Genomic DNA, 27685 nt, shown 5'->3' with positions numbered 1-27685 from the left:
GGGGGGAGGGGTCCCCCTAAGCTCTGTCTTGGGCTTTCTCTTCTTCTCCTTCTATACTCTTTCACTTGATCATTTAGTCAGCTCCTATGGTCTGTTAATCATCTCTATGCAGATGACTCTCAGATCTACTTGTCCAGCCTCAATTTTTCTCCTTACCTCCAATATGTACATCTCTGTGTTTTAGACATCTCAGACTGAATGTCCAATAGACATCCTAAAATCAACATGTCCAAAAGTGAACCCATTATCTTTTTGCCAAAATCCATCCTTCTTTCTAACTCCACTGTTATTGTTGAGAATACCACAATTGTCCCCTGCTCTTCACTCTCTCCCCCCGCCATATCCAATTAGTATACAAGTCATGTTATTTCTATATCTCCTTCTTTTAAACTGTAACTGCCCTGGTATAGGTTCTTAGCATCTCATGCATAAACTATTCCTTTAACTAACGCTTGTAAGACATGGGTTGAGTTGGTAGATTCCCCCCACCCATTTCTTTCTCTCTTCTCTGTCCCTTGAGCAATTTCTAGGCCTTAGACTTGCTAACTACAACATTTATATGATATTCTCTTTCTGAGGAATATCTTCTTTTTAGGCTATAGCTAACAGAAGTGACTTCATCTTTGACTACTGATTGACCAGCCCTTTTACTGGAAAGTTACTGTGTACCCAGTACCTGGTTCAATCAGATTTTTTTAGGCAAGGAATGCCAGGCTCTCCTCATCATAATCAATTTAGCAAACTTTTATAATCACAGTGCTTTTGTGGTTGGGGGTGGGGTGGGGGCTGGGGTCAGAGTTCTGGTCACTTGCTGATGGACTCTCCTAAGGTCCTTCTGTCACTGTTCCCTGTGCATCTTTGTAGCAACTGTAGTCACATATAAGGGCAGCAACCCAGATTTCTGGGCTTTGGATTGTTTTGTTCATTTCATAGTATGTCTGTACTACATAGCCTGAGCTTGTCATTGGGACTGAAGGGGTAGGAAACTTTAAGCTTCCATGCCTGTGAGTAATGAACTATCTGACTTATCCTTGATTACTTGTGTTCCTTCTTGACACCTCACCCGTAATCTCCTCACACCCTTCTAATAATTAAGTGATTTAACTTTTGCATATTATTTAGCATTAATTTGCATGTCAGATGTCTGGAATTGGCCTGATCTCTTTAGTAATTACCTAGAGGTTCGTTCCTAGGCAGGTTAAAAGCTCCAGTTAGTTTTTTTTTTCTTGTTGAAATGGCAGAGATGTTGTAAATGAGGAACCCCATGCTGGTTATTCCCAGCTTCCTCAAATATGCCCAATTTTCTCTAACAAAGAAATTTTTTTTTTCTTCAGTAGACATTACCCATACTCCCCAACTAATTTTTTCCTCCTTTTCTCAGCCAAACTCCTTGAAAACACTATCTCTATTAATTTCCTTCACTTCCTTTTTTCTTTAAGCCTCTTCTAAACCCTCAGCCATATGGCTTCAGAATCCAAAACTCACTTGAAACTTCTTTCCACATTTGCCAAATGATTTCTGAATTGCGAAGTCTAATGGCTGCTTCTCCGGCTTGATCCTTCTTTGACCTCTCTGTAGCGTTTCACACTCTTGACCATGCCTTTCTGTGAACTTGCTCCTCTGTAGATTCTCTAGGTTCTCTTGATTTTCCTTCTACCTGTCTGACCATTCCTTTGTTGTGTTATGATCTATGTCACACCCTCTGACAGTGGATTAAACTACTGTCCTAAGCTCTTTTTTCTTTCTATACTTCCTTACTTGGTGATCTTATCTACTCCTATGGCATTAATTATCTCTTTGCAGATGAGAGGGACAGCTAGATGGTGCAGTGGATAGAGCATCAGCCTTGAAGTCACAGGAGGACCTCAGACACTTACTAGCTATGTGACCTTGGGCAAGTCACTTAACCCTGTTTGCCTCAGTTTCTCATCTGCAAAATTAGCTGAAGAAGGAAATGGCAAAACACTCCATTATCTTTGCCAAGAAAACCCCAAATGGGGTCAGACACAACTGAAAATGATTAAACACTACCACACCACTTGCGGATGAATCGCAGATCTGTACTTCAGCTTTAGTCTCTTTCCTGAGCTCCAGTCTCATGTTACCAACTGCCTGTTGGACATTTCAAACTAGATTACAATAGGAATCTTAAGCTGAATGACTCTAAAATAAAACTCATTATCTTTCCCTTTAAACCCTCCCATATTCCTCTCTTCTCTCTGTCAAGGGTACCACCATCCTTCGTCATCCAGGTTTACAATATCATTACCATCCTCACCTCCTTACTCTTACCCTAATCAGTTACCGTATCTTAACATTTCTACCTTTACAAAATTGCTTCCTCTGTTTCTTCTTTATTCACGTAGCTACAACCTTATTTTAGTTTCTTATCACCTCTCCTCCAAACTGCTGCCTCCTAACTGGTCTTTTAACCTCATCCCTCTCTTCTGTTCCATCCTCTACACAACTGCTGAAGTGGAGGTTTGCCTGTGTCATTCATCTCCCCTACAGTAAACTCGAATGGTTTCCTATTAAGATCAAATATAAACTCTTCTCTTCAGCATTTAAAACCTTTCCAGCCTTATGATATGCTGCTCCCCTTCACCTACTTTACATTCCAGCCAAACTATGCTTCTTGCCATACCATTTTCTTTCTGTTGCCCTTGTACTAGGTATCCCTAATTCCTGGGTTCTTCCTCGTCACTTGACTCTTAGACTCTCTGGTTTCCTTCAATACTTAGTTCTAGTGTCACTTTCTATATGAGGCTTTCCTGGTAGCCCAGCTTCTAATATTTCCCTCCCCGAAGTTACTTTGTATCTGTTTTATATGTGCTTTACATATACCTGTGTCTCACCTATGTTTTACATATGCCTTATTGTTTTCCTCATTAGAATGCTATCTTCATAAGGGCATGAAGTTGGTCCTTAATAAATACTTTTTAATTGATTGATGGGGAGTAAAATTTTAAAATCTTGCTGTATTATTCCACGCATAGCTGGGTAGAAGATTCTATGGTAAAGTTTCATTTCCCTTAAGGTCCTCAAAAACATCTTCTGTCTTTTATCTGTTTTCTCATGACAGGTTAATAATATTGTGTGATTAAAGTTGGAGAACTTTGATAAGTGATTTTTTCATAGCTACTTGTAAGATTCTCTCTTTATAAATAAAACTCTCAACTTTGAGGACAATGTGGGTAAATTAAATCTGATGTTTCTCCCTTGGGGGCATCCATTGCATTCTGTTGACTCTATTGCTATCTGGTGGTAGTCCCTTCCTTGGATCATAGGAATTCTGGCAAATTTTCTTAACCAACTTCTAGTCTGTGAGGCAGATGCTACAGGTAAAGGTTATGATACCTAGCTAGATTATATCATTGTAGATTTAAGAAAGGTTTTGCTGTTTTTGAAAACTGATTTTTGAACATCTGTCTGTATATTGCCCAAAGAACTGTTTGGCTAAGAATGATCTACTAACCAAAGACAACATACTACCAGCTAGATTTGTTATCAAGGCTTTTTATCACCCAGATCATTAGTAATCAGGCAATAACAGGTGACAGTTTATCTGTCTCGTAAATAAGTTGTATTTTGGTTACTCTCATTCTACATTCAGTTCTTTAGGAATGACAAGGAGTACCACAAGGCCTGAGTATTGTAAAAGGAGTTAAAAAACATAGAGAGGTTACAAACCATGAGGGTTTTATAAGTCTACAAACATGTGTGTATACCTGAAAAATAAACAAATAAATAAACAGAAATTTTAGAAGAATCTTCTGTATAGCAAACTTGAGCTGATTTGATAAAGGCTGGATAAAGAAAAAAATTATCAATGGAGAAAGGCTATATGGTAGTTTTGCAATTAGAGTGTGGTGAAGTAGATCTCTATTCCACATATGTTCAGGTAAATTTTTAAGTGATTAAGAAAATAATGACCCCGATTCCCTTCCAAATAGAAAAACTGCAGGTAAGGATATGATACATCAACCTGGGCTTAGTGACTCCTATATCGAAGCCAGAAGGCTCTGTTGGCAGAGACTCTCAACATATACCTTTAACCCGGAACTGAGTTATGCAGAGTAGGTACTATGAATGGAGGAGACTAGGCCTACTTTCCTAATCTCTTAAACTATGATTCTTTCATAATCCCCTTGCTACCTCAGCTGCACTCCCCTGACTTCAGCATCCCTCTCACGGGCGCAGCAGAAGTAAGGCCCTGCTTGCATTAGTAAAACAGAAAGAATAGCGAGTATAGAAGGAGAATTGCTATTTTTGTCTCTTCTGCACTACATGGGAGGGACCTTTTGTACCAGAAGGAGAGAGAATCATGATGATTACCTATAACTACTTATTCAACTGCTTTCTTGCCAAGGCATTGAGAGTTCTTCCCACGTATCTCATAACTAAGAAGCATATTTGCTAGAAGTGTATAGGAAGTCATAATAATACTTATATAATTGAGGTTCCTGATTTTATGCCATTCTAAGCCATGAGTTTCATCCCTGGCTTACTTTTTTTTAACAAAAGTAAATGTCTTAGAGACTGAAATCTCTCAGGAGTTGGTCCCAGCCAAAGGGTGATTTCTTTCCCCTTTTTGTTTTTACGTTTGATTTATTATTTAACATTCTAGCCAGGCTCAATGGATGTTCAGAATATTATAAATAATGTGGATTGAAAAGACTGCTGAAATGTTTATTGCATTCTTAGAAAGAGAACCAGTAATGGCATGGAGAAAGAGAAAGGGGCAGTGGTGAGGAGGGGTGTGAGGAGAAAGGGAAGGCAAGTCTAGCCCTTAGGATATTTTAGTATGTCAATAAAAGACAGTGCTCTTAAAGGAAATAACTTATATTGCATTCCTGCTATCAAGAATGTAGAAGGGCTCCAGGGAGTATAAAGAATATACTTTAAGAATGCAAAGGCCATAAGGAACTAATCATTAGAAATTCTCTCTCCATTTCTTTGCCCACAAGTTCTGACAGCCATTAGAGGATTGGCTGGCTGCGCTTTAAAACTAGCTATTCAGCATGCTATCTTTTGGTTTTTTGTGTTGGGATCTTTCCATGAAGATTGACAGCTGAGGAGAACTGAATGCAAGTAGCAGGGCCCATTCTAGTGACTCAATTGTGTGGTTGCTTTGATAACCTGAATTTTTAATTATTTCTTGAGCTCTGGGAGTAAAATTTCGCTATCTCCTTTGCAGAAATAGGCTCAAGTTCAACTTGACAAACATTTGGAAATTCTGGATAAAAATGTTGGCTCAGCTGTTATGATCACTTGTTGTGTCTCATATTCCCATGGCAATGCCTCTAGAAATGAATTGAAGGTTATATTTCATATTGCTGTACCTATTTGACATTTTACCACCTTGTAGGCTTGTCTAATAATCAGATACAAAGCTAAAATCGTACCTAGTCCGTGTAACCTTAGCAGTCTTCATTTCCCAGTAATAACAAATGAAAATAATTATTAGAAACTGGTGTGTTTGATTTTACACAGTTAAAAAGGATTTGCACAACAAAAGGTAATACCTTTTAAAAAAGAAATAGATTCAGAAAATATTGGCAATGAATTTGTTGGATAAAAGTCCGACAACTTGGATCTTATAGATCTATAGAGAATTAATCTATTAGACCGTAATGCTGTCCAGTAGAGTAAAATGGTCAAAGACATGTGAACAGATAACTTTTGAAAGAGAAAATGAAAATTCTTAAATAACTTTTAAAAGATGCATAAATACCTAATAATCAGAGAGTTACAATTAATTCCATACCTATCGGAATAGCAAAAATAAGAGAAAAATTATAAATTTCAGTTGTTGCTGGGATAACAAATATTTTAGAGTATATCCTGTCAACATACAGTAAGAGTCACAAATCTAATTATGCCTTTTAAAGTAGAGGCTCCTTTAATGAAATTTTATCCTAATTTTTTTTACTTAAAATGCTGTTGTAAAGATATTGTTCTTATTAGTAGAAAAATCACTAATTATATGAAAACATTTATTGGTATTGGCAAAAATTTCAGACAATTTGTAATTGAATTGGAATCATAAAATTGATTAAAGAGTTGCTGTATACAACATGATGTTATTAACCTAATGGAATGCTATAGTAACAAAAAAATAAGAAATATTATTGCAAGTGTATATATATATATATATATATATATATACACACACACATATATATGTATATGGAACACATGAAGATACAAAGTGAGATCATCAGATCCAGAAATATACATTGACATAAAAAATAAATAAAACAGAGCCTGTATATTAGAACTTCAGACAGATTTGTAGGAACACAAAGAATATATTTTTTGCTTTCTGTTTGTACTAATGCTGAAATAATGTTTTATGTAAGATGCCATTCCTTATTTTTTATTTATTTGATTATGTGTCATCCTTTATGGTTACCAAGGTTATAATAAAATATTATTATATGAGTATCATAGTAAAAAAATCTACAAAAGTCTGATCACCCCACATTTTACTCCTCACAGGCATTCAATTTTAGATTACCTTACGTTACAACTACCTGGTCATTTTGCACATCAAAGACAATTCAGTTCAGCCAGTCAGTGAGCATTAAGCTGTAACTCTATACTAAGCACTGTGTGTGTATATGTGTGTGTGTGCGCGCGCGTGTGTGTATGTGTGTATACGTATGTACGTACATATATACACACACACACACACACACACACACACACACACACACACACACCATCCAGTAGTGAAGGAGTAGAGTCCTCAACTCTGACACATGAGGCTAGTAATATGAACAAACCAAAGAAAATGTCAAAAACAATGAAGAAATATCTTACACTAAAGAAATATTTCTACCCTAAAAAGTAAACCTAGAAGAGGGTGACTGTACAAGTCCGGGTAGAGCCTCAGGGAAAAATAAGTCCTGGTCACAAGGACTGCAAGCGTACCTAGAAGAAGTGAAACCAAGTCAAAAATGGAATTGCTGCAAGAAAAGATTTGCAGGGAGAATTGATAACTCAGAATAGATGATGAGAATTCTTTACCAAAGAAGTTAGTGCCCTAAAAATTAGAATGGGCCAAACAGAAAACAACTCAGCAAGACAATGAAAACTATTAAATCGAAATCAAACAACTGAAAAAAATAGAAGAAAATGTAAAAAATATAATATAGAAAAAATAAGAAAACTGCCACTACAATATTCCATTATTCCAAAAGGCAAAAAATAAAGACTCACAACCAAGCATAATATAGCCAGCAAAGCTAAGTACAATACTACAAAGAAAAAAAGGTATTTTTAATCAAATAGAAGATTTCAATCATTACTAATTAAAGGAAGGGTAAATACAATTATATAATTCTCTCCCTGTATTGCCCCCCCACCCCAGTGTAACAACATGGTATAGAAATAAATTAAACTCAAAAGGGAAATAGGAGGGAACAGGGCAAGGAGATGGCAGGAGGGAATATAAGAATCAGGGCAGGATAGGAAAGCAAAACAACTCCCAACATTAGAAGGTGGAGCATGAAATGGGGATCAAAAAGAAAAAGGGAAAGATGAGTAAAAACCTGGAATTGGGTGGACCAAGGGAAAGAAAAGACTGGCATGAGAACAGAAACAAAATGTTTTGATTTATAGATCACAGGTGTTAGGCAATGCCCCTCTCTTACCACCTTCTTATTTAAAGAGAGAGGACTGGGGCAAAGAAATTACAATAACAAATTACAATTACAAAAATTACAAGAGAACAGGATAGAAGGAAAGTCGCTATAAAATGGAAGAGGAGAGCAGAATGAATTAGAAAGCAGAATTCAACAATATGTTATTTACAAGAATCATACTTGGAAATAAAGATTCACATAGAACTAGCTAAATTCATTAAAGCAGGAGTAGAAATTTTGATTTCAGATAATGCTACTGTAAATACTGACCTAATAAAAGAGATAATCAGGGAAACTATATTATGCTTAAAGATACAATAGATGATACACACACACACAGACACACACACACACACACTGGATAGCATAATATCTAAATCCTTAAAGGGAAAGTTAATTGAATTGCAGGGAGAAAGACAATAAAACTATAGCAGTGAGGGCCTTCAATATACCCCTTTCAGAACTACACAAATCTAACTAAAAGATAAATGCTTAGGTACAAATTTAGAAAAATTAGAAATGTTCTTTAGCTATTGCTAAATGGGAACAGAAAGGAATTTATTTACTCATCTGTAAATGGTATCTTTGCAAAAATTGACCATATATTGGCATAAAAGAAATTCTAAAAGTCAAAGAAGAGATGGACAAAATTGAAAGCAAACAGCCAGGGGATTGCTAAGTAAAAGTAGGCACTGTTTTTTTTTTTAGGCACTGTTTTCTTAAAGCTCGTAAAGTAGCTAATCTGATTCTTAAAAAGCGAAGAAAACCAATTTTTTTGTATCAAAAATGTAAAAGAATTCACAACAATTGAAGAGGAAATGAAAGAAATCAGGAACTTTTTTGTCTTTTATAAGATAATAAAACTGAAAAATTTGAGGACTTGCTGAATACCGTATTTCCCCATGTATAAGATGCCCCCATGTGTGAGACACATCTTAATTTGGGGGCCCAAAATTTGAAAAAAAATGTATTACATAAAGTTATTGAACTCAAGTTTTATTCATCTGCTCATAGCTTTCAGGCATCTTTTGGGAAAGTCTGGTGTGCGTACGCATGCTTAGTCCATTCTGTTTCATGAACCTGAAGCACCAATTGTATCCTCCTTCGAAATCAGTAACTTCTTTTTCATCAGCAGTTCTTCTTGCTTCATGCTGAATCATCTTTGTGGACACAGGAATTCCAATTGCCCTTTGCTCTTCTATCCATATCTTCAATTCCTTCTCTAAATCAGGCCATTTTGCTGACTTGCCTTTCATGGCCTTCTTCTGCCATGGTGTTTTCAGTAGGGTTTCTTCTTCCCGTACCCAGTCTCGGATTGTTTTCTCAGTTGGAGGAGGACCAAAATTGCATTCAGCAGCATGATTTCCATTCACTTTTGCAAACTGTATCATTTTTAACTTGAATTCAGCACCGTACGAAAATCTGTTCTGAGCCATTTCTGGGCAGAATGTAGCAAAGCATAACCTAATATACCAGTAACAAATGTGAAACAATGAGCGCAAAGACAAGTGCAAAAAAGCAGGGAATGCAAGTAAAAAAATCTACAACCACCGTATAAGACACATCCAGTTTTCAGAACCCCAATTTTTTCGAAAAGGGATGTGTCTTGTACATGAGGAAATACAGTACTTTCAAAAATATAAAATAGATTGACAAAAGAGGGCATAGATTATTTAAATAACTCAGTATCAAAAATTGAATATGTGAAAATATGAATGTGTGAAAAATGAATTTCCAAAGAAAAATCTTCAGGACCAAATAGATTTACAAATGGATTCCATCAAAAATTTAAGGAATAATTCCAATATTACATGGACTTTTTATAAATATAGGATAAGAAAGGTGACTTGTAATCTCTTTTTATGAATCAAATATGTTCTTTATACCTAAACCAGGGAGAGGCAAACCATATAAAGAAAACCAGGGATTGGTATCCTTAGTGAACATTAATGTAAAAATGCTTAATAAAATAAATAGGCTTTACAATATGTTATAAAGGTTATATACTATGACCAAGTTGAATTTATATTAAGAATTCAGAGTTGCAGTGTAAGACTATGTATATATAAATCATATTAATAATATACATAATAAAAACCATTTTATTATATCAATAGATGCTAAAAAGGTTTTTGAGAAAATCTAACTATTGCCATACATATATTAATGGCAATACAAAACCAAGAGCAAGCATTGTATGTAATGGAGAAAAATTTAAAGTCTTTCCTATAATAAAGGAGTGAAGCAAGGAGTCCTATTATCACCACTGCTATTTAATATATATCATATTATATTATATTATGTTATATTATATTATATTACACATTATGTACATATGCTATATGCATATATCTTTATATAATGAGATATAAAGAAATGCCAGCTATAGCAATAAGACAGGAACATTAGACCAGCTGAATAAGCAATAAATTTAGTAAAGTTGAAGACTATAAAAATATAGAAAAATTCAATTTAAAATAACTATTGATTATACAAAGTATTTGACCAGCACACGCAGAGGAACTATGTGAATTAAACAGTGTAAAAAAGAAACTGTGGGGCAGTGAGTAGAGCACCTGTCCTGGAGTCAGGAGGACCTGAGTTCAAATCCAGCCTCAGACACTTGACACACTTACTAGCTGAGTGACCTTGGGAAAGTCACTTAACCCCAATTGCCCTGCCTTCCCCCCTGCAAAAAAAAAAAATGTAAATAATAAAAAAAAAAGAAACTGGGAAGCCTCTCCAGTAAAAGAAACCAACCTTTGTTAAGAAAAACAAAGGTGTAGTCCACAGACTGCCTAGTTCAGTCTGAGACCCCGAGATACAAAATTCATTTATTTATAGGTCTCTTGATTCATGTATGGTGCAACAAAGTCTCCTAGAAGCTGACTCATGCAAGACTGCATTTTGCAGGTCACTGTGTCCTAACTTTGTGATGTCCTAACTCTGTACTTTCCATGATGTCTCAATTAACCCTTTACAGATCTTTCTTTATCATTTTAATATAAAGATTAATATGTAGGTATTATGATGGTCACATACCTAAGATACATACTTTATAATGATTTAGTTACACTTCTAAAGTTAGCTAACACAGGAATTTCCCTGGGACTACATCAGAGTTTGGTTACACACAGGTTTTTGGTTTTTTTTTTAACTTAGGATTATGTTCTTAATATAAATCACACATTTATTTCTTATCCAAATGATTACAGCTGATAAAAGATTAGCAAGGCAATACAGAGCAAAGCACTTAAGGCATTGATTGTTGATCTTTTTCCTTTCAAAAAGACAGACCTAAATAATTGGAGAAATATTAATTATTCATCAGTAGGTTGTGCCAATATAATAAAAATAGCAATACTGCCCCAAATTAATTTACTTATTCAGTGTAATGCCAATCAGCCACATTTTCAAAGGATTGTTTTTAGAAAAAAGTAGTGATAAAATTCATCTAGAGAAACAAAAGATCAAAAATCTCGAGGGAAAAAATACAAAAAGTGGGACAGGAGATTACTATAAAATAGTAATCATCAAAACAGTTTGATAATTGTTGAAAACTAAAGAGGTCGATCAGTGGAACAGGCAAGGTACACAGTATACAGAAGCAAATGAATGCCACACCCTAGTTTTCAATAAACTCTCAATTCTAATTACTTGCAGAAGCTCTCACTATATGACAATAACTGCTAGGAACGCTGGAAAGTAGTCTGGCAGAAATGAAGTATAGACTAAAATATCACAGTCTCTGCCAGAATAAACTACAAATAGATAGATGAATTTGATATAAAGAGCAGACGTCATAAATAAATTAGAGGGTCAAGGAAAAGTTACATTTCAGATCTACATATAGGGGAAGAAGAGTTCATAACCAACATGGAAACACAGAAGATAAAATGGACAGTTTTTGTTATAAAAATTTGTAGAGATTTTCTTCAAACAAAATCAGTGCAGTTAAAATTAGAAAGGAAACAAGAACATGGGAAAAAATATTTGCAGCTCTCTGACAAAGGTATCATTTTTAAGGTTTATAAAGAACTAATTTACTTATTCAGTGCCATGCTCATTTAATTTTCCTGAGCCTCAGGTTCTTCATCTGTAAAATGAGGATAATTATACATAAATATATATAAATAATGTTGCATTATATATTTTATTATGCATTTTATATTTCACAGAGAGGCAGCATGGTATAGTTGATTGGGAGTTGGCCTCAGAACCAAGAAGACCTATGTTCCAGTACTTCCTATGAAACACTGGCTATATGATCCTGAGCAGCCTCAATACATTTTGAATACAAACTCCTTGGTCCTTTTTCATTTTATCCAGAAAATCTTGGGGTTAATTCCCACTTATACATTATCAAAAATATACTTAAGTCAGGAATAAAAACTTTAAAGTCCACCTGCTCATCATTTCTTATAGCACACTAGTAATCCATTACATTCCCCTTGATTTCCAATTCTTTGCTACCACAAAAAGAGGCGCTATAAATATTTTTGTACATATGGATCCCTTTCCCATTTGTGTGATCTCTTTGGGATACAGCCCTAGAAGTGGTATTGCTGGGTCAAAGGCTGTGCCCTTTGGGCATAGTTCCAAATTGCTGTCCAGAATGGCTGGATCAGTTCACAACTCCACCAACAATGTGCCAGTGTTCCAATTTTCCCACATCCTCTCCAGTATTTATGATTTTCCTGTTTTGTCATGTTAGCCAATATGACAGGACAGATGTGGTACCTAAGAGTTGTTTTGATTTGCATTTCTCTAATCAATAGTGATTTAGAGCATTTTTTCATATGTCTGTAGATATCTTAAATTTCTTCCTCTGAAAACGGCCTGTTCATATCCTTTGACCATTTCTCAATAGGGGAATGACTTGTATTCCTGTAAATTTGGCTCAGTTCCCTGTATATTTTAGAGTTGAGGCCTTTATCAGAGACACTGGTTGTAAAGATTTTCTCCCAATTTTCTGCTTTCCTCCTAATCTTTGTTGTATTGGCTTTTTTTATACAAAAACTTTTCAATTTAACATAATCAGAATTATCCATTTTGTATTTTGTAATGCTCTCTGTCTCTTGTCGTGTCATGAATTCTTTGCTTTTCCATAAATCTGATAGGTAAACTATTCCTTGCTCTCCCAAATTGCTTATAATATCAGCCTTTATTCCTAAATCATGAACGCATTTTGACTTTATTTTGGTAGATGGTGTAAGACATTGGTCTATGCCTAGGTTCTGTCCTACCAGTTTCCAATTTTCCCAGCAGTTTTTGTGAAATAGTGAATTCTCAGCCCAGAAGCTGGATTCTTTGAGTTTATCAAAGAGTAGATTGCTACAGTCGTTGACTTCTGTGTCTTGTGTACCTAACCTATTCCACTGATCCACCACTCTGTTTCTTAGCCAGTACCAAGTAGCTTTGATGACTGCTGCTTTATAGTACAGTTTAATATCTGGTATGGCTAGGCCACCTTCCCTAGCATTTCTTTTCATTAATTCCCTAGATATTCAGGACCTCTTGTTCTTCCAGATGAATTTTGTTTTTATTTTATCCAGCTCTGTAAAATAATTTTTTGGTGGTTCAATTGATATGGCAATGAATAGATAAATTAATTTAGGTAAAATTGTCATTTTTAGTATGCTACTTGGCCTAACCACAAGCAACTGATATTTTTCCATTTATTTAGATCTGACTTTATTTGTGTGAAAAGTGTTTCGTGTGGGGTGACAGAAGGGAGGGCTGACTGGGGAATGGGGCACCCAGAGCATACGCCATCTTGGAATGGGCGGGAGGGTAGAAATGGGGGGGAAAATTCGTAATTCAAACTCTTGTGAAAATCAGTGCTGAAAACTAAATATAGTAAATAAATTAAATAAATTTAAAAAAAAAGAAAAGAAAAGCATTTCGTAATTGTGTTCATATAGGCCCTGGGTTTGTCTTGGCAAGTAGACTCCCAAATATTTTATAATGTCTACGGTAACTTATTATATTTTTTGTTGTTGTTGTTGAGTTGTATCCAACTCTTCACAACCCCATTTGGGATTTTCTTGGCAAAGATACTAGAATGGTTTGCCATTTCCTTCTCCAGCTCATTTTTACAGATGAGGAAACTAAGGCAAACAGAGTGAATAACTTGTCTAGGGTCACACAGCTAGTAAGTTTCCGAGGCCAGATTTGAACTCAGGTCCGACACTCTGAGGTGTATGGGTTGTTCAGGGAGGACTAGCACCTCTGGTATGAGGCATAGGAAGACTTCCGAAGGTGCAATGAGTAGATAAGAATGATTTGTTCCAGTGGCCATGAAACAGGCTGAAGCAGGCACTGAGGAGCACTTAGAGATTGTTCAGACGTTGAAGGTCATCCACTGCATCCAGGCCATCACCAGTTGTTTTGACTTTTGTTTTACTGCTGGACTTCAGTGACTTTTGAAGAGAGAATGAGGCTGATCCATTTGTGCACCTCTGCCTTATTTAAATCCAATTTTACTCATGAGTCAAGACATCACCCATGATGTCTTTGGTCCTCTTCAAAAACAGATGCTGAATAATGACAGCTTATTATATAACTTTGAAACTGGATATTTAATTAGTTGTCAACCAATGCCAAATATTTATTAAACAAGCTTATTATATCATTAAGCTTATTATATGTTAAACAGCTTATATAACTTTGAAACTAGATATTCAGTTAGTTGTCAAACAGTCAATTCCAAATATTTATTAAACAAGCTTCATGTACTCATGCCCAGTGGTAGGCACTGTGGAGGATGGAAAGAGGCAAACACAAACCTGGGGAAAAAAAAAAACATTAGAAAGAAATAACAACATGAGACAACAACATGAGAGCTGTTACAGAATGGTGAGCAACACTCTAAGCTATGTGAGAGAGCTAAACAAGGTGGATCTTGGGCTAGGCCTCAGAGGCCAAGCAAAATTTGCTGGCATTCCAACTAGGGAGAAAAACTAAACAAAGGAGTAAGGTATATTCAGGAGATTAATGGTTAGATCGCTTTGATTGGAATGGAAAATTTGTGTAGGGGTCTAGTAGGAAATAAATTTGGAAACATAGTTTGTGGTGAAATGAGGGAGGGCCTAAAGTGCCCAACTGAGCATTTTTTTCTGAACTGAGACCAATGGAAGGCCATTGACTGAGTTTGTTTTTGTTTTTAATCAAAGGAGTGACCTGATAAAATCAAGACTGGAAAAATTAATCTGTCAGTGATACACAAGAATGGATTGGAAGCAAGGAAGACTAGAAGCAGGGTGACGTAAGAAGCATCATGAAGGAAGAATGAAATCAGAGATAACCCCTAATATTTTGAGCTTAAAGGACAGACTACATCCCTCAGTTCCTGCTGTTGTAAAATGAAGCACTTAGATCCTAAAGTAAATACATGTGTATGTTACACACACACACACACACACACACACACACACGCACACATTCTAACCCAATCCATGGACATATACTTGCTACTAGCTGAGGAGGACTCATGAACCATTTTGAGAAACTGAAATTTCAAGAAATAAGGGGATCCCTAGCAAAGCAAAAGGCTCCCCATAGTGTGATAGCCTTGTGAGAGCTCATCTCCAAGGTAACCTCAGTTTTCAAAATATTAAATCTTAAGATCACTATGTAAATATTTTTATCTTCTCTGCTTGAATGTCCCACTTTTCCCATTTTATTTGCCCATTAAATGGAACGTTTACATGAACTTTTAAGAACAAATATTCCTATTTTGTCTTTTCTCCTGCTTATTCCACCTGAACTCAGAGGTCTACAGTAAAAGTCCTATTTAATGAGCAAGAACAAGCTAGTTAACTCATAAGTAAATGTCACTTGTTGTCAAGCATAACTGAAGTGAATGTGCTAGCAAAATCTCTTATGTGTTCTCCTTGTAGATTACTTGGGAATTTCAAGAGTGTGGGCATTGTTGTTCTTGACTTTTCCAGTATAATGTAGAAGCCTGGGGATAAGAGAACTATGAACCCCTAACAAATTTTAGCATTAGGAGTAACCTGATGTACCTAATCCACGCCCCCTCCTTATTTCACAGATGAAGAAGAAAAGTGATTTGCCCATCTAGTAAACCAGGACTCAGTTTTCATTCCAGTGTCACAGAGCTTAGTGAGAAGAGTGTTGAATTTAGAGTTTGGCAATACTTGGTTTTGAATCTCACCTCTAATAACAGTTATTTGATATGGGTCAATCATTTCCCTTCTCTGAGCTTTAGTTTCCTCATCTTTAAAATAGAGATGATCATAGTATTTAACTCAGACCAATGAAGTAATGTATGGGAAACACTTTGCGAACTTAAAAGCACTAAATAAATGCCAGCTATTATTATTATCTGTTCAAAATAAGAACAAGAAAACAACAGTTTTATTTTCAGGAGAAAGTCTTCCAGATAATTTTTCCAACAGACTTTCCTACCATGTCCAATATTTATGAAACATTTTCTTTGTGCAGGGTACTAGCATCATACACTGTACCTGCCCTCAAGGGTCATAATTTAACAAGGGAAAGATGAGATTCATATATAGCTACTGGTACACATACATAGAGGACATCAAACATTGGGATGAAAGATTCTTTTCTGCCTTCGTTCCTTTTATAGACACAGGAAAGAGGGGCTAACACAGAAGCCAGTATTACCTGTCAACTAATCAATTATTCATTTTCTCTGAATTCCCATCTGGTCTGAATAGAGGGAGCCATTCTCAGTGCCATATTGCTGGTAAGCAATTTGCACTTAAAACACACACACACACACACACACACACACACACACACACACGACTCCCTCATTCAGACAGGCAAAAAACATTGCATTTAACATCCATTCTCCTGTTAAAAAAGCGTTGTGCTTTTTAAAAAAAAATTCTCTTTTTAGATTCTAGGACTTGGACTTGCAAATATTATAGATAGAGTAATATTCATCTGATAAACGTATAAAGTGCATTGACTATTTTTCCCACTCTTTTAAGCTACAGTATGAAGCTTAAAAAAGAAAAGTGTATTAGGAGGGCAGAGTTTATAATTTCAAAGAGGATCATATATATGTCTGAAAGGTTCGGGACTGCTGGATATAAGAAACCCTCAAAGTAGGAGGCAGAAGAATCAAAGCATATATTTAGGCTCCACAGTAGCCAACCCATGAACCAGCATCCCCATTTTGACATATTGATCAAAAGCTTCCAGGCCCAATAAGTCCGCCTCACAAGAGTAACCAGGAGGCCACAGAGAAACATGATGGTGTAGAGCAAAATCATATACATGCTTCCCCTCTAGGGTAAAAAGATTACCCACTGGCCTCAAGTCCTTGTTCAGCTTCCTCCCGTAGGTCAGCTCTGCTACCGGCAGCTCCTGCTTCAGCTTCGGCTGTGGCTTTAGCTGTAGCAGCCTCTGGCTCCAACGGAAGCTGTTTTTAACCATCCGGCTTCTGCGGGGGTGTAAGGTATGCCGGGGAAAGCACAGGTTCTTTTGATCAGCTTAAGCAAGGGAAGCAAGGTGAAGGGGCCGACAAGCTTACTGCATTCCAACATACAAACAGCATTCAGTTAGTTCAGGGGAAAAAGCCAAACTATTCAAGGGCACTTGTTGACTAAGTGCTAAGGAGCCCATTTTTGGTTACCAACACAGAAAGTCCCTGTCATTCAGAGGGAAAATCTGCAACCTCAGTGCAGTTATGCTAGTAGGTGTTAGTATGTTGAATGGACTGCTTAAGATACTATAGTTACAAGAAAAGGCTTTGGTGTCAGTATAGGGATGCTCAGGGTAAGTGCAATGAGTGGTTTGAATTGAAATCAATATTAATGAGAAGTAATGTTTTCCTATATTTGTGTTGCCTCCCCAAATAGATTTAAGCTCTTGAAGGGCAGAACCACATGTTTATGTCTTTGCCAATTTGTATTCTCCATACTACCTGGCACTGTGCAGTGCATGAAACAGATGTTCAATAAATAGCAATTTTGATTGATAACTGATCATTCAATTTCAAAGTTATATAATAAGTCACATAATTAGTTTTCTATAACATTCTAAGGATTACAAAGCACTTAAGTTATGAAATGTAAAATCTCGCTTTTGCTAAAGGATAGGTGACACTGCTTGTGTTTAAGGCTTTTTTTGAAGGGGGAAAAAGTTCTCTCTTCACCATTAACTGAATGTTATTCAAAGGCTTTCACATTTTTTCTCAGCAAGATAATTTCTTGAGAAGGAATTTCTTTAACCTTGATATTTTGAAGGATTTTCTTCCCTCCTTTAGGAAAAACCATATGTATATGAGCAATTATCTCAACTTTGTGACTGGGAGATTTTTGAGGCTGTATGAACTTACCAGTTTTCTCATTTAGAACACTAGTGGATAGAAACCATTGGCAATGCTTTTCATGTTTAAAAAAAGAATTGGATTGTGCTCATTGAAAGAGCCTTTGCCCATCAAAAAACAATTACGAGATTTGATATCCCTATGATCACATACCAAGAAAAACTAGTTTCTGGGAACTAGATTATTTCAGATTGGCTCATATGAAACTCAGTACACCCCCTAATCACTTTGAGCTTTGCCTCATCTTTGTAAAATGCTGATGTAGCTATTTTCTCAGTTATAGTTCAGACAATGTCAATTTATTGAAACCTGCTGAAATGTCCTTTATCAGAGGATTTGCATTTGCTGTTAATATTCCTCTTAAAGTAAAAATGATGTTTGTCTTTACTCTAAAGGTCCAACTTTTCATTTCTGGCCAGTAATATAATTTATAGCAGTATAGCAACTAGTTTAGCAGTACAAAATATATTGCTAAATATCTTCAATGTGAATATGTATCTGTACATATATGTACACATATACGTGTGTGTGCATACACATACATACACAATAATTCAGTAGTAAAGATGAATTTTTAGTTTTTGTGTACATGTTCCTATCACAGATTCATAATGACTTTCTTCCATTCTGTCATTTTTTCCATTATTCTGTGATCTTGTTGTAGTATGTCTAAGTTTGTAGCTCTGTATAGTTCAAAGAGCTCTATACTTTAGAGTCAGAAGAACTGTGTTCAGATCCTGGACCTTTGTATAACTTAGCAACCATAGGACCTTGGCCAAGATACTTAAGATCCAAGTTTCTTCATCTGTAAAATGGAAATAATTAATACTTGTAAGTTTACTGTTATCTTTAGTGGATTATATTATCTTCTGGAGGATCAGTATGAACCAGGGCAAGATGTATTGGAGAAAAGGGACATGTTCTTATGAGACTAGATTCAACATCAAGAGACACCAATGGGGATAAGGCAGTGTGAATGAAAATTCTGGAGTATATCAATCACTTAAGTAATTTTCCAAAACAGAGAGGCTGTCCTAGTCCAGAACAATATCTTGTGGAAAGTTTAAATAAATGATTATTTGCAGTCCTATTTTCTTAAGTAGGGGAGATGCTGGTATTCTTCAGTATAGATGGCTAGCAGAGAACCAGGCCATTTCAAAACCCTGATCTAAGTAGTCAGTGACTTGCTCATTTAAATAAAGTAGAAATCTAATAACATATAAGCCCCGTAATCAACACTTTATATCAGTTTTAAGGATGTTAAGCCTGACCTCAGAGTGCTCTTTTTGAAACAGTTTTTCAATAAATTATTTGAGATTGGCTAGCACCAAAAAATTTTCTATTAGAAACATTTCAATTTACACTTGTTCTTTTATGTGAGCTTATCACTTTAAGAAAAAAAAAAGTTTGATATAAGAAAAAACCTCCCTCACATCATTATATAAAACATAAATTTAATAAGGCTGTTTATTTAATATGTATAGAGCATCTACTAAAGGAAGGCCTCTACTAAAGGCCTATTCTCAAAGGCTGTGCCAGCAGAGGACCAGTTCTGGCAGGTCCTATCAAGCTAGAAAGGGGTTTGAGTCTAGGCCCCAGGATGAACTTGAAAGACTTTTGTTCAGAGATAGCTCTACATTTGGAGAGACTCATAACCAGACTGGCTTTAAGAAAATTAGCTTTTTGGCTATGGCAGTCCTTAAAAGTCCATCCAGTAAGTTACAGTGGGGTTGTATCCTGCAAACCAATTTAATTACAGATCCCTGAACTATTAAAACGTGTGTGAGGTACTCTGGACACAGAACTATTTTAAAAAATAGTCCTTCCATCAAGAAATTTTTAATATATGTTGGGGAGATTGTATAGAGAAGAGATAAGGCATACATTCAAATATGATATAAGGCAAAATGTGCTAGAACTGAAGGAGGAGTCTAGACAAGGTACTTTAAGTAATATAAAGAAGAGATCGGTTGGGAGACCAAGGAAGGCTTGAGCTAAAACTTGAAGGAAGAGAAGGAGTTTATCAGGCAGAGGCTTGGAAGAAGTATGGTCCTGACGTGAGGAACAGCCTGCAACAAACATAGAGGCAGGGGAGATCAGGATGAGATCAGAGGGCTGAGTAAAAGACAGATTCAAGTATAGAGTACATGAAAGGGAAAAGCTGGAAAAGAAGGTATGAGTCAGGTAGTGGGGAGCCTAAAATTATAGGCTAAGAGTAGCTATTTTAACCTATGGGTATTAGAAAGATTTTTGAGTAGGGGTTTATCATCTGACCCATGCATTTTCAGTTTGTGTGCACAGTGAATGAAGGCAGGAAACTGAACGGTGAACTGGATCCAGAAAAGCCCGTTAGTGGGTTGCACTGTTACTTTAGGTAAGAAACAATAAAGGTCAGGAAGGATGGTGGTAGTGAAAAGGAGGGGATAAATGCGATGAATATTTTGGAGGTAGGATTGACAGGATTCAGAATCATAGATTCAAACCTAGGAGGAACCTTAGATGTCATCTAGTCCAATTCCCTCATTTTACAGGTGAGAAACTGAGGCCCAGAGGTTAAATGATTTGGCCATGATAGTAAGTGGCGAAACTGCAAGTTCAACCCAGGCCCTATTACTCCAAGACCAGCAAGCACACTTTCCATTGTACCATATTGTCTCTTTAATGGCAACTGATTTGATATGGGAGAATGAGAGAAAGGGCAGAATCAAAGATGACTCCAAGATTTCAAGCCTGAGTATTGCCATCAAAAGAAAAATAGTAGATGAAGAGTTCAGTTTGGACACATTGAAGTTGAGGTGCTGGTCAGACTTCCAGATGGAGCTGTTCAGCAGTTAAAGATGTGAAACTGGAGATTAAATGAGAGGTTGTATTTGTGTATACATAGCTTTAGGACTCATCTAGATATGATATTTAAGTTCAGAGAGAAACGAAAGTTCAGAGAGAAAAGAGGCTCATGGATAAAGATTTGGGAGACACCTATTGTTAGGGCGTAGGATGAGGAAGTTGAATAGATACAGTTTACCTGCATTGAAGTTACAGTTTTATTGAATAGAATCCACTTTCGTTTCAAATTGTACTTTGGTTGGTCAGTAATAATCTCCTCTCAACCTTACTAAAACCTAGCAGCTCCTAGTGTTAACCCTCTTTCTCTTTGATCTTTCTACAAAACTTGTTGCTCTTGGTTACTCACACACCACTCCCCCACACTCCTTTCTCATTTCTGAGCCTTTTAAAAACTATGTAATCATGGTTTCTTTCCCTCCCTCTCACCAATCCTTTTCTTTTTCCTTTGCTAACTCTTTTTCATCTTCCTTCAAGCTGCTTTAGGAACAATTTGGATATCCCAATATTATCTCAGATTCCCTATGTCTTAATATACAAACTGTTCATATTCTCTGCCAAGAACAGTTCCCCTTCCAGATTCCCCTATTTCTGTTAGTGGTATCGTAATTCTCCCAATCCAAGGCTTAACATCATGAAAGCATCTCTGAGTGATCTTTTTTCCCTCATCCCACAACCAATCAGCCACCAAGTCCTTCTTTCATATAACCTAGTATAATGCTTTAAATATATTAAGTAGGTACTCAATCAATGTCTGATGGATTCCCTCTTTCATGTATAATCTCACTGCTGGCACTAATTCTGCCCTTTCTTACTTCACACCTGGACTATTGAAGTAACAATTGGAGTCTTTTGAGTTTTAAATTTTTTTATTATAAGCTTGAGTCATTAACAAAAGCAAGCAAAATACAAAATAAATAAAAACATACATGCATGAATTCCAAACTATTTTAAAAGAAATATATGTATATTTTAACAAAATAATTTTTTGCTTCTGCAATCCATATTATGTTTTTCATCCGTAAACTTAAAGTATATTGTTGCCATTTTAAAAATACAGTCCCAGTTAGTGTTATATGTTCTTTCTTTGCTCTGTACTACTTTACATGTCTTTATTATTATTATTATCATGGTAGCCCTTTGATGGGTCTCCCTGCCTTGTCCTCACTACAGTTCATCCTGTATGTTACCACAAGACTAATTTTCCTAAAACATTGCTTTCCATTTGTACCTATGTATGTAAAAGGTTTTGCAAACCTAAAATACTATATAATGATGATGATGATGATGATGATGATGATGATGATTATGGCACTCTCTTGTTCAGAAATCTTCAGTGGTTCTCCATTGCCTATAAGAGAAGTTACCAACTCCTCCACCTTGTATTCAAGGTATTTCACACTCAGGCTGTGTCCTTGACAGTCTCATAGCCTGAACATCACTAAGTGTGATACAAAGTAGAATGTGCTAAGACTTGAGAAAGTATCTAGACTAAGTGCTTAAAGTAATAAAAGAGGTCAGGAAAGGCTTAATTCAGAATATAGTACCTTATCTGGGTGCAGTTGTTCTTTCCATTTACATTGTTGTAGTCATAGTGTATGTTATTTTCCTTTTTCTGTTCACTTCACTTTTCATCAGTTCATGAAAGTCTTTCCATGCTCTTGTCTATTCATCTTTTATTGTCATTTCTTTTAGCAGAGTAATATTCTATTGTATTCATGTTTAACCATTTTCTGAGCAATGAGTACCACTTTGTTTTTACTCCTTTGTTATGACAAAAAGTGCTGATATAAAATTTTGTTTATGGAGCTTCTCTTTGTGTCAGTGATTTACTTGAGTCATATGCCTGGAAGTGAAATCTCTAGGCCAAAAGGTATGGCCATTTTAGACACCTTATTCATATAATTCCAAATTGCTTTTTAGAATGGTATTTATTAGTTCATAATTCTACCAACAGGCTAATGCCTGTCCCTTCCAACATCAGCTGTTTCCTATCATTTCCAGTTTTCTGGATGTGAAGCAAAACCTCAGGGTTGTTTTAATTTGTATTTCTATTATTTGTGATTTAGTATTCTTTTCATGAAATGATTGTCAATAGTTTGAACTTTGTTTTAGAGTTGTTTATGTTTTTGACTACTTGTCAATTAGGTATTATGTATTTCCCTTAGTTATTGTGTTAGATAGTCTATATATCAAGTCCTTATCAGAGATGTTTGATACAAAGATTTTTCCCTCATCTAAACAAGTCTAGTCTTATCCTAGATGCATTAACTTTGTACAAAAGCCTTTCAGTTTTATGCAGATTTTCTATATTATCTTTTGTAGTGGCCTAGTCATTGGGTTACATTATTTCTGAATCTCTCTCATCTATTCTGTTCTATTGATTTACTATTCCTTTTTAACCAATTGACTTTTTTATAGTTTTTATTTATTCATTTTTAAAGCAGAGACTTTTAAATTATTTTTAGTTCTAAATTCCATACCTCCCTGTTTTCTTCCAGATAAGAAGGCAAGAAAAACATGTTACAAATATGTATAGTAATGTAAAACATGCCCACATTTGATATGTTCACCAACAAAAAGGAAGAAAGAGAAAGAGAAAAAAAGGGTGCTTCAGTTTTCACTTTGAGTCCATTAATTCTGATCTGGAAGTAGCTAGCATCATGAATCCTTTGGAAATATGTGTTGATCAGATTTACTAAGTCTTTCAAAGTTAATTATCTTTATTACTTTTGCTGTATAGATTATTCACCTAGTTCTACTCAGTTTGCATCAGTTAATATAATTCTTCCCAGGTTTTTCTGAAATTGTCTTCTTTATCATTTTAAGAAATATTTTATTTTTTCCAGTTACATATAAAAACAATTTTTAACATTCATTTTTTAAAATTTTGAGTTCCAAATTCAAAAAACATTTGTAATTTTCCTTTTGTATCATATTAGCCAGTCTGATAGGTAGGTATGAGGTTGCACCTGAGAGTTGTCTTAATTTGAATTTCTCTAATCAATAGTGATTTAGAACATTTTTTCATATGACTATAGATAGCTTTGATTTCTTAATCTGAAAACTAATGATTCTTATTCTTATAAATGTGAATCCATTCTCTGTGTATTTGAAAAATGAGGGCTTTATCAGAGAAACTTGCAGTAAATTTTTTTTTACATTTATGATTACTGTGTATTTTCTTCCACCCTATTTACCTATTTATCTTTATCTCTGTGTCTATCTTTCACCCTCTTCATCCTCAAAAGTGTTTTGCTTCTAACCACTGCCTCCCCTAATCTGTACTCCCTTTTATCAGCCCCATTGCTTTTTCTTCTTCTCCTCCCCTCCTACTTCCTTTTGGGTAAGATAGATTTCTTTACTCAGTATGTATGTTATTCTGAGTATGTATGTTATTCCTTCTTTGAGCCAATTCTAATGAGAGTAAGATTCAAGCATTTTCCATCATCCATACCCCCCATCTCCACTGTAAAAGTTCTTTCATGACTTTTTTATGTGAGATAATTTACCCCATTGTACTTCTTCCTTCCCTTTTCTCCCAGTATATCCCTCTTTCTCACCCCTTAATTTTTTTTTAGATATCATCCCATCACAGTCAACTCACACTCATGCTTTCTGTCTCTGTGTTCTTCAAGCTGCCCTAATAATGAGAAAGTTCTTAGAAGTTACAAGTATCATATTCCCATGTAGGAGTGTAAACAGTTTAACCTTATTGAATCCTTTATGATTTCACTTTCCTGTTTACCTTTTCATGCTTCTCTTGAATCTTCTATTCAAAAGTCACATTTTCTATTCACCTCTGGTCTTTTCATCAGGAATGCTTGAAAGGCCTCTGTTTCATTAATTGTCCATTTGTTCCCCTGAAGGATTATTTTTAGTATAGCTGGTAAGTGATTCATGGTTGTAATCTTATCTCCTTTGCCCTCTAGAATATCACATTCCAAGCCTTCTGATCCTTTAATGTAGAAGCTGCTAATCTTGTGTTTGCTCTGTGGCTCCATGATATTTGAATTGTTTCTTTCTGGCTGCTTGCAGTATTTTCTTTATGATCTTGGAGCTGTGGAATTAGGCTATACTATTTCTGTGAGTTCTCATTTGGGGATCAGTTACAGGAGGTGATTGATGGATTCTTTCGATTTCTATTATACCCTCTGGTTCTAGAATATCAGGGCAGTTTTCCTTGCTAATTTCTTGAAAGATATGTCTAGGCTCTCTAGGTCATAGCTTTTAGGTAGTCCAACAATTCTTAAATTCTCTCTCCTGGATCTGTTTTCCAGGTTAGTTATTTTCCCAGTGAGATGCTGCACATTTTCTTCTATTTTTTCATTCTCTAGATTTTGTCTGTTATTATCTCATGGATTAAGGATTTATTTTAATGTTGTTTGGAGCAGAATTTGGGAGAGCTCAGTCAAGTCTCTGCCTTGCTTCTACCCGCCCCGCCCCCATCATTTGTTATAAATAACATTTCATCACATTCATATGGCACAATTTGTTCAGCCATTTCCCAATTGATGGGTATCTTCTTAGTTTTCAGTTCTTTCCTACCACAAAATGAACCACTATAAATATTTTAGTACATATGGGCCATTTTCCTCTTTCTTTGACCTTGGGATATAATCCTAGTAGTGGTAGTGCAGGGTCAAAGAGTATGTAGTTTAATAGCCTCTTGGGCATAGTTCCAACTTGCTTTCCAGAATAGTTGGGTTAGTTCACAGTTCCACCAACAGTACTTAGTATGCCTTTTCCCCCACAAGTCCCCCAGCATTTTTTTTTATTTTGTTATCTTAGCCAAGCTGATGGGTATGAAGTGTTGATCTGTTTTGTAAACCAGTACCAAGTGGTTTTGATGATTAATGCCTTATAGTAATATATTAGTTCTAATGTTTAAATTCTTGAAGTGCTATTTCCCCTTCATCCCAACATTGTTTTCATTAATTCTTCCAATATTCTAGATTTTTGATTACTCTAAATGAATTTTATCATTATTTTATCTAGCTCTATAAAATATAATTTTGGTAGTTTCATTAATCTAGCATTAAAACCACATATTAACTTTGGTTTATTGTTATTTTTATCACATTGGCATAGTTCAGCCATGAGAACTCCAAGCTATTTAAGTTGCCATTTATTTCTTTAAGAAACATTTTATAACTGAATTTATACAAGTATTGAATGTGTTTGGGTAGGTTGATCCTCAAACGTTTTGTGCACTTTTTAGTAATTTTGGATTGGATTTGCTTTATGGATTTTGTAGGCATTATATAGAAATGCTTTTGATTTGGTGGGTTCATTTTGTAGCTCACAACTTGGATCATACTATTGATTGCCTTGATTTGTCTCTTTACTAAATTAGATTTTCTAAGTAAACCTTCATGTTGTCAGCAAGTGAGGATAGCTGTGGCTTTTCTTTATCTGTCTTTTCACTTTGAATTTTTTCCCTTGTTTCATTGCTGACATTTCTAGAACTATATCAAGTAATAATGGGAAGAGTAGTCATCTTTCCATTATTGCTGTATTTATTGGGAAAGCTTCCAACATATCACATTGCACATGTTGCTTATTTTTTGTTTTAATTAGATACTTTTTATTATGTTAAAATTATTTTTAAAAATTTTGAACTGATATTCATTGATCTATAGTTCCCCTTTGTTTTTATCCTTCCCTAGTTTAGGGATAGGGCTATGTTTGTGTTATAAAAGGAGAAAAGCCATTTGGGGGAGACACTTTATAGTACAATGCTTAATTTTCCCCAGGAGCAGAGACATTTATGAAATTGAGAATATGGACAAATGTGCCAATTGTGTCCCACTTAATTTTCTAAAAGGCAGGAGTGTTGCATTAGTGGAGAAGATGAACATTGACAGGAGGAGGAACTCAGGCTCTAGAATGATTGGCCAGAATCCTCTGGCATTTCCTAAACTATCCTATGTAACAGATTCTGACCTTATTAACTATGATGGACCAGAAGCAGTGATCCCCTGGCCTGCGACACTGGACACTGGCAGAGGACAGCAGATTCAGGCTCCAGTGGTAGTAGCACCCACAGCGTTTTTCTTATGCTTCTTGCTTTCTTGTCCTATAGAAACAGTTGTAATTGTTCTACATCTAGCACATAAGTCTTCATTTTTTTTTGAAAGAGAGTCAGTGAGGGCTGTAGAAAATTCTGTGCTTCCATCTTGCTGGTCACATGACCCAAAAGTTCCATATTGACATTTTCAAGAATGCTTAGGTATTGCTACCTTTCTCTTCAGAAAAGGCTTGTCAGAATGTGTTTTCTTTTGGAAACATCATTTCACTAAAATTAAAGAAGTCATTTATGCCTTTTTTTTCCAGGAATGATGATGGTGATTGTATTGCTGCTCATTGCAATTGTGGTAGTTGCAGTCTGGCCTACCAGCTAACATGGTTTAAGAAACCATTGCAGATGGACCTTGTCAATGATGGAACCAAATCCCAGAAATTCCTTTGGTATATGAAGCGATGCTGTAAATAAATGGAACAATATTACACTGATACTATGGTCTTCTAATCATCATTGATCCTAACCAAACTTATAATGTGGGCTACCCACATTGAAGAGGTGACAATTCCCAATAGCTTCATTATGAATGATGTACATATAGTCTTACTTTCACATAGAAGTCAACATAAAAGGAGCAGATTTCTCAGTATGGACATTTGTGAAACTACTAGTGAAGCAACATGGGGCAACAGGTAAGTATGAAAGAGTGTATATAGGCTAAATACATAAGTGTTGCAAGACTTTGCAACTGGGTGGAAATGTTACCTAGGGCTAGAGTTATTCTGGAAAGGTTTCATGAAAGAGGTAGATACTGGTTTGAATCTTGAAGGAATGGTAGTA

At 35.6% G+C, this 27685-nt stretch overlaps 1 protein-coding gene across 1 annotated transcript in view; it reads left to right on the top strand.

Annotated features, from left to right (window-relative positions):
• The window catches only part of STX8 (syntaxin 8), a 279229-nt gene extending 251893 nt beyond the window's left edge, over positions 1 to 27336 (top strand). Inside the window, 1 exon segment of the mRNA XM_036768392.1 lies at positions 27157 to 27336. Within this exon segment, the coding sequence (XP_036624287.1) occupies positions 27157 to 27224 (68 nt within the window). The 3' untranslated portion in view covers positions 27225 to 27336.
• The last annotated feature ends 349 nt before the right edge of the window (positions 27337 to 27685 follow it).

This window comes from Trichosurus vulpecula, chromosome 7 (assembly GCF_011100635.1).
Source record: "Trichosurus vulpecula isolate mTriVul1 chromosome 7, mTriVul1.pri, whole genome shotgun sequence".
NCBI lineage: Eukaryota > Metazoa > Chordata > Mammalia > Diprotodontia > Phalangeridae > Trichosurus > Trichosurus vulpecula.
Note: the sequence above shows the minus strand (reverse complement) of the source record. Positions and strands in the feature narration are given on the sequence as shown.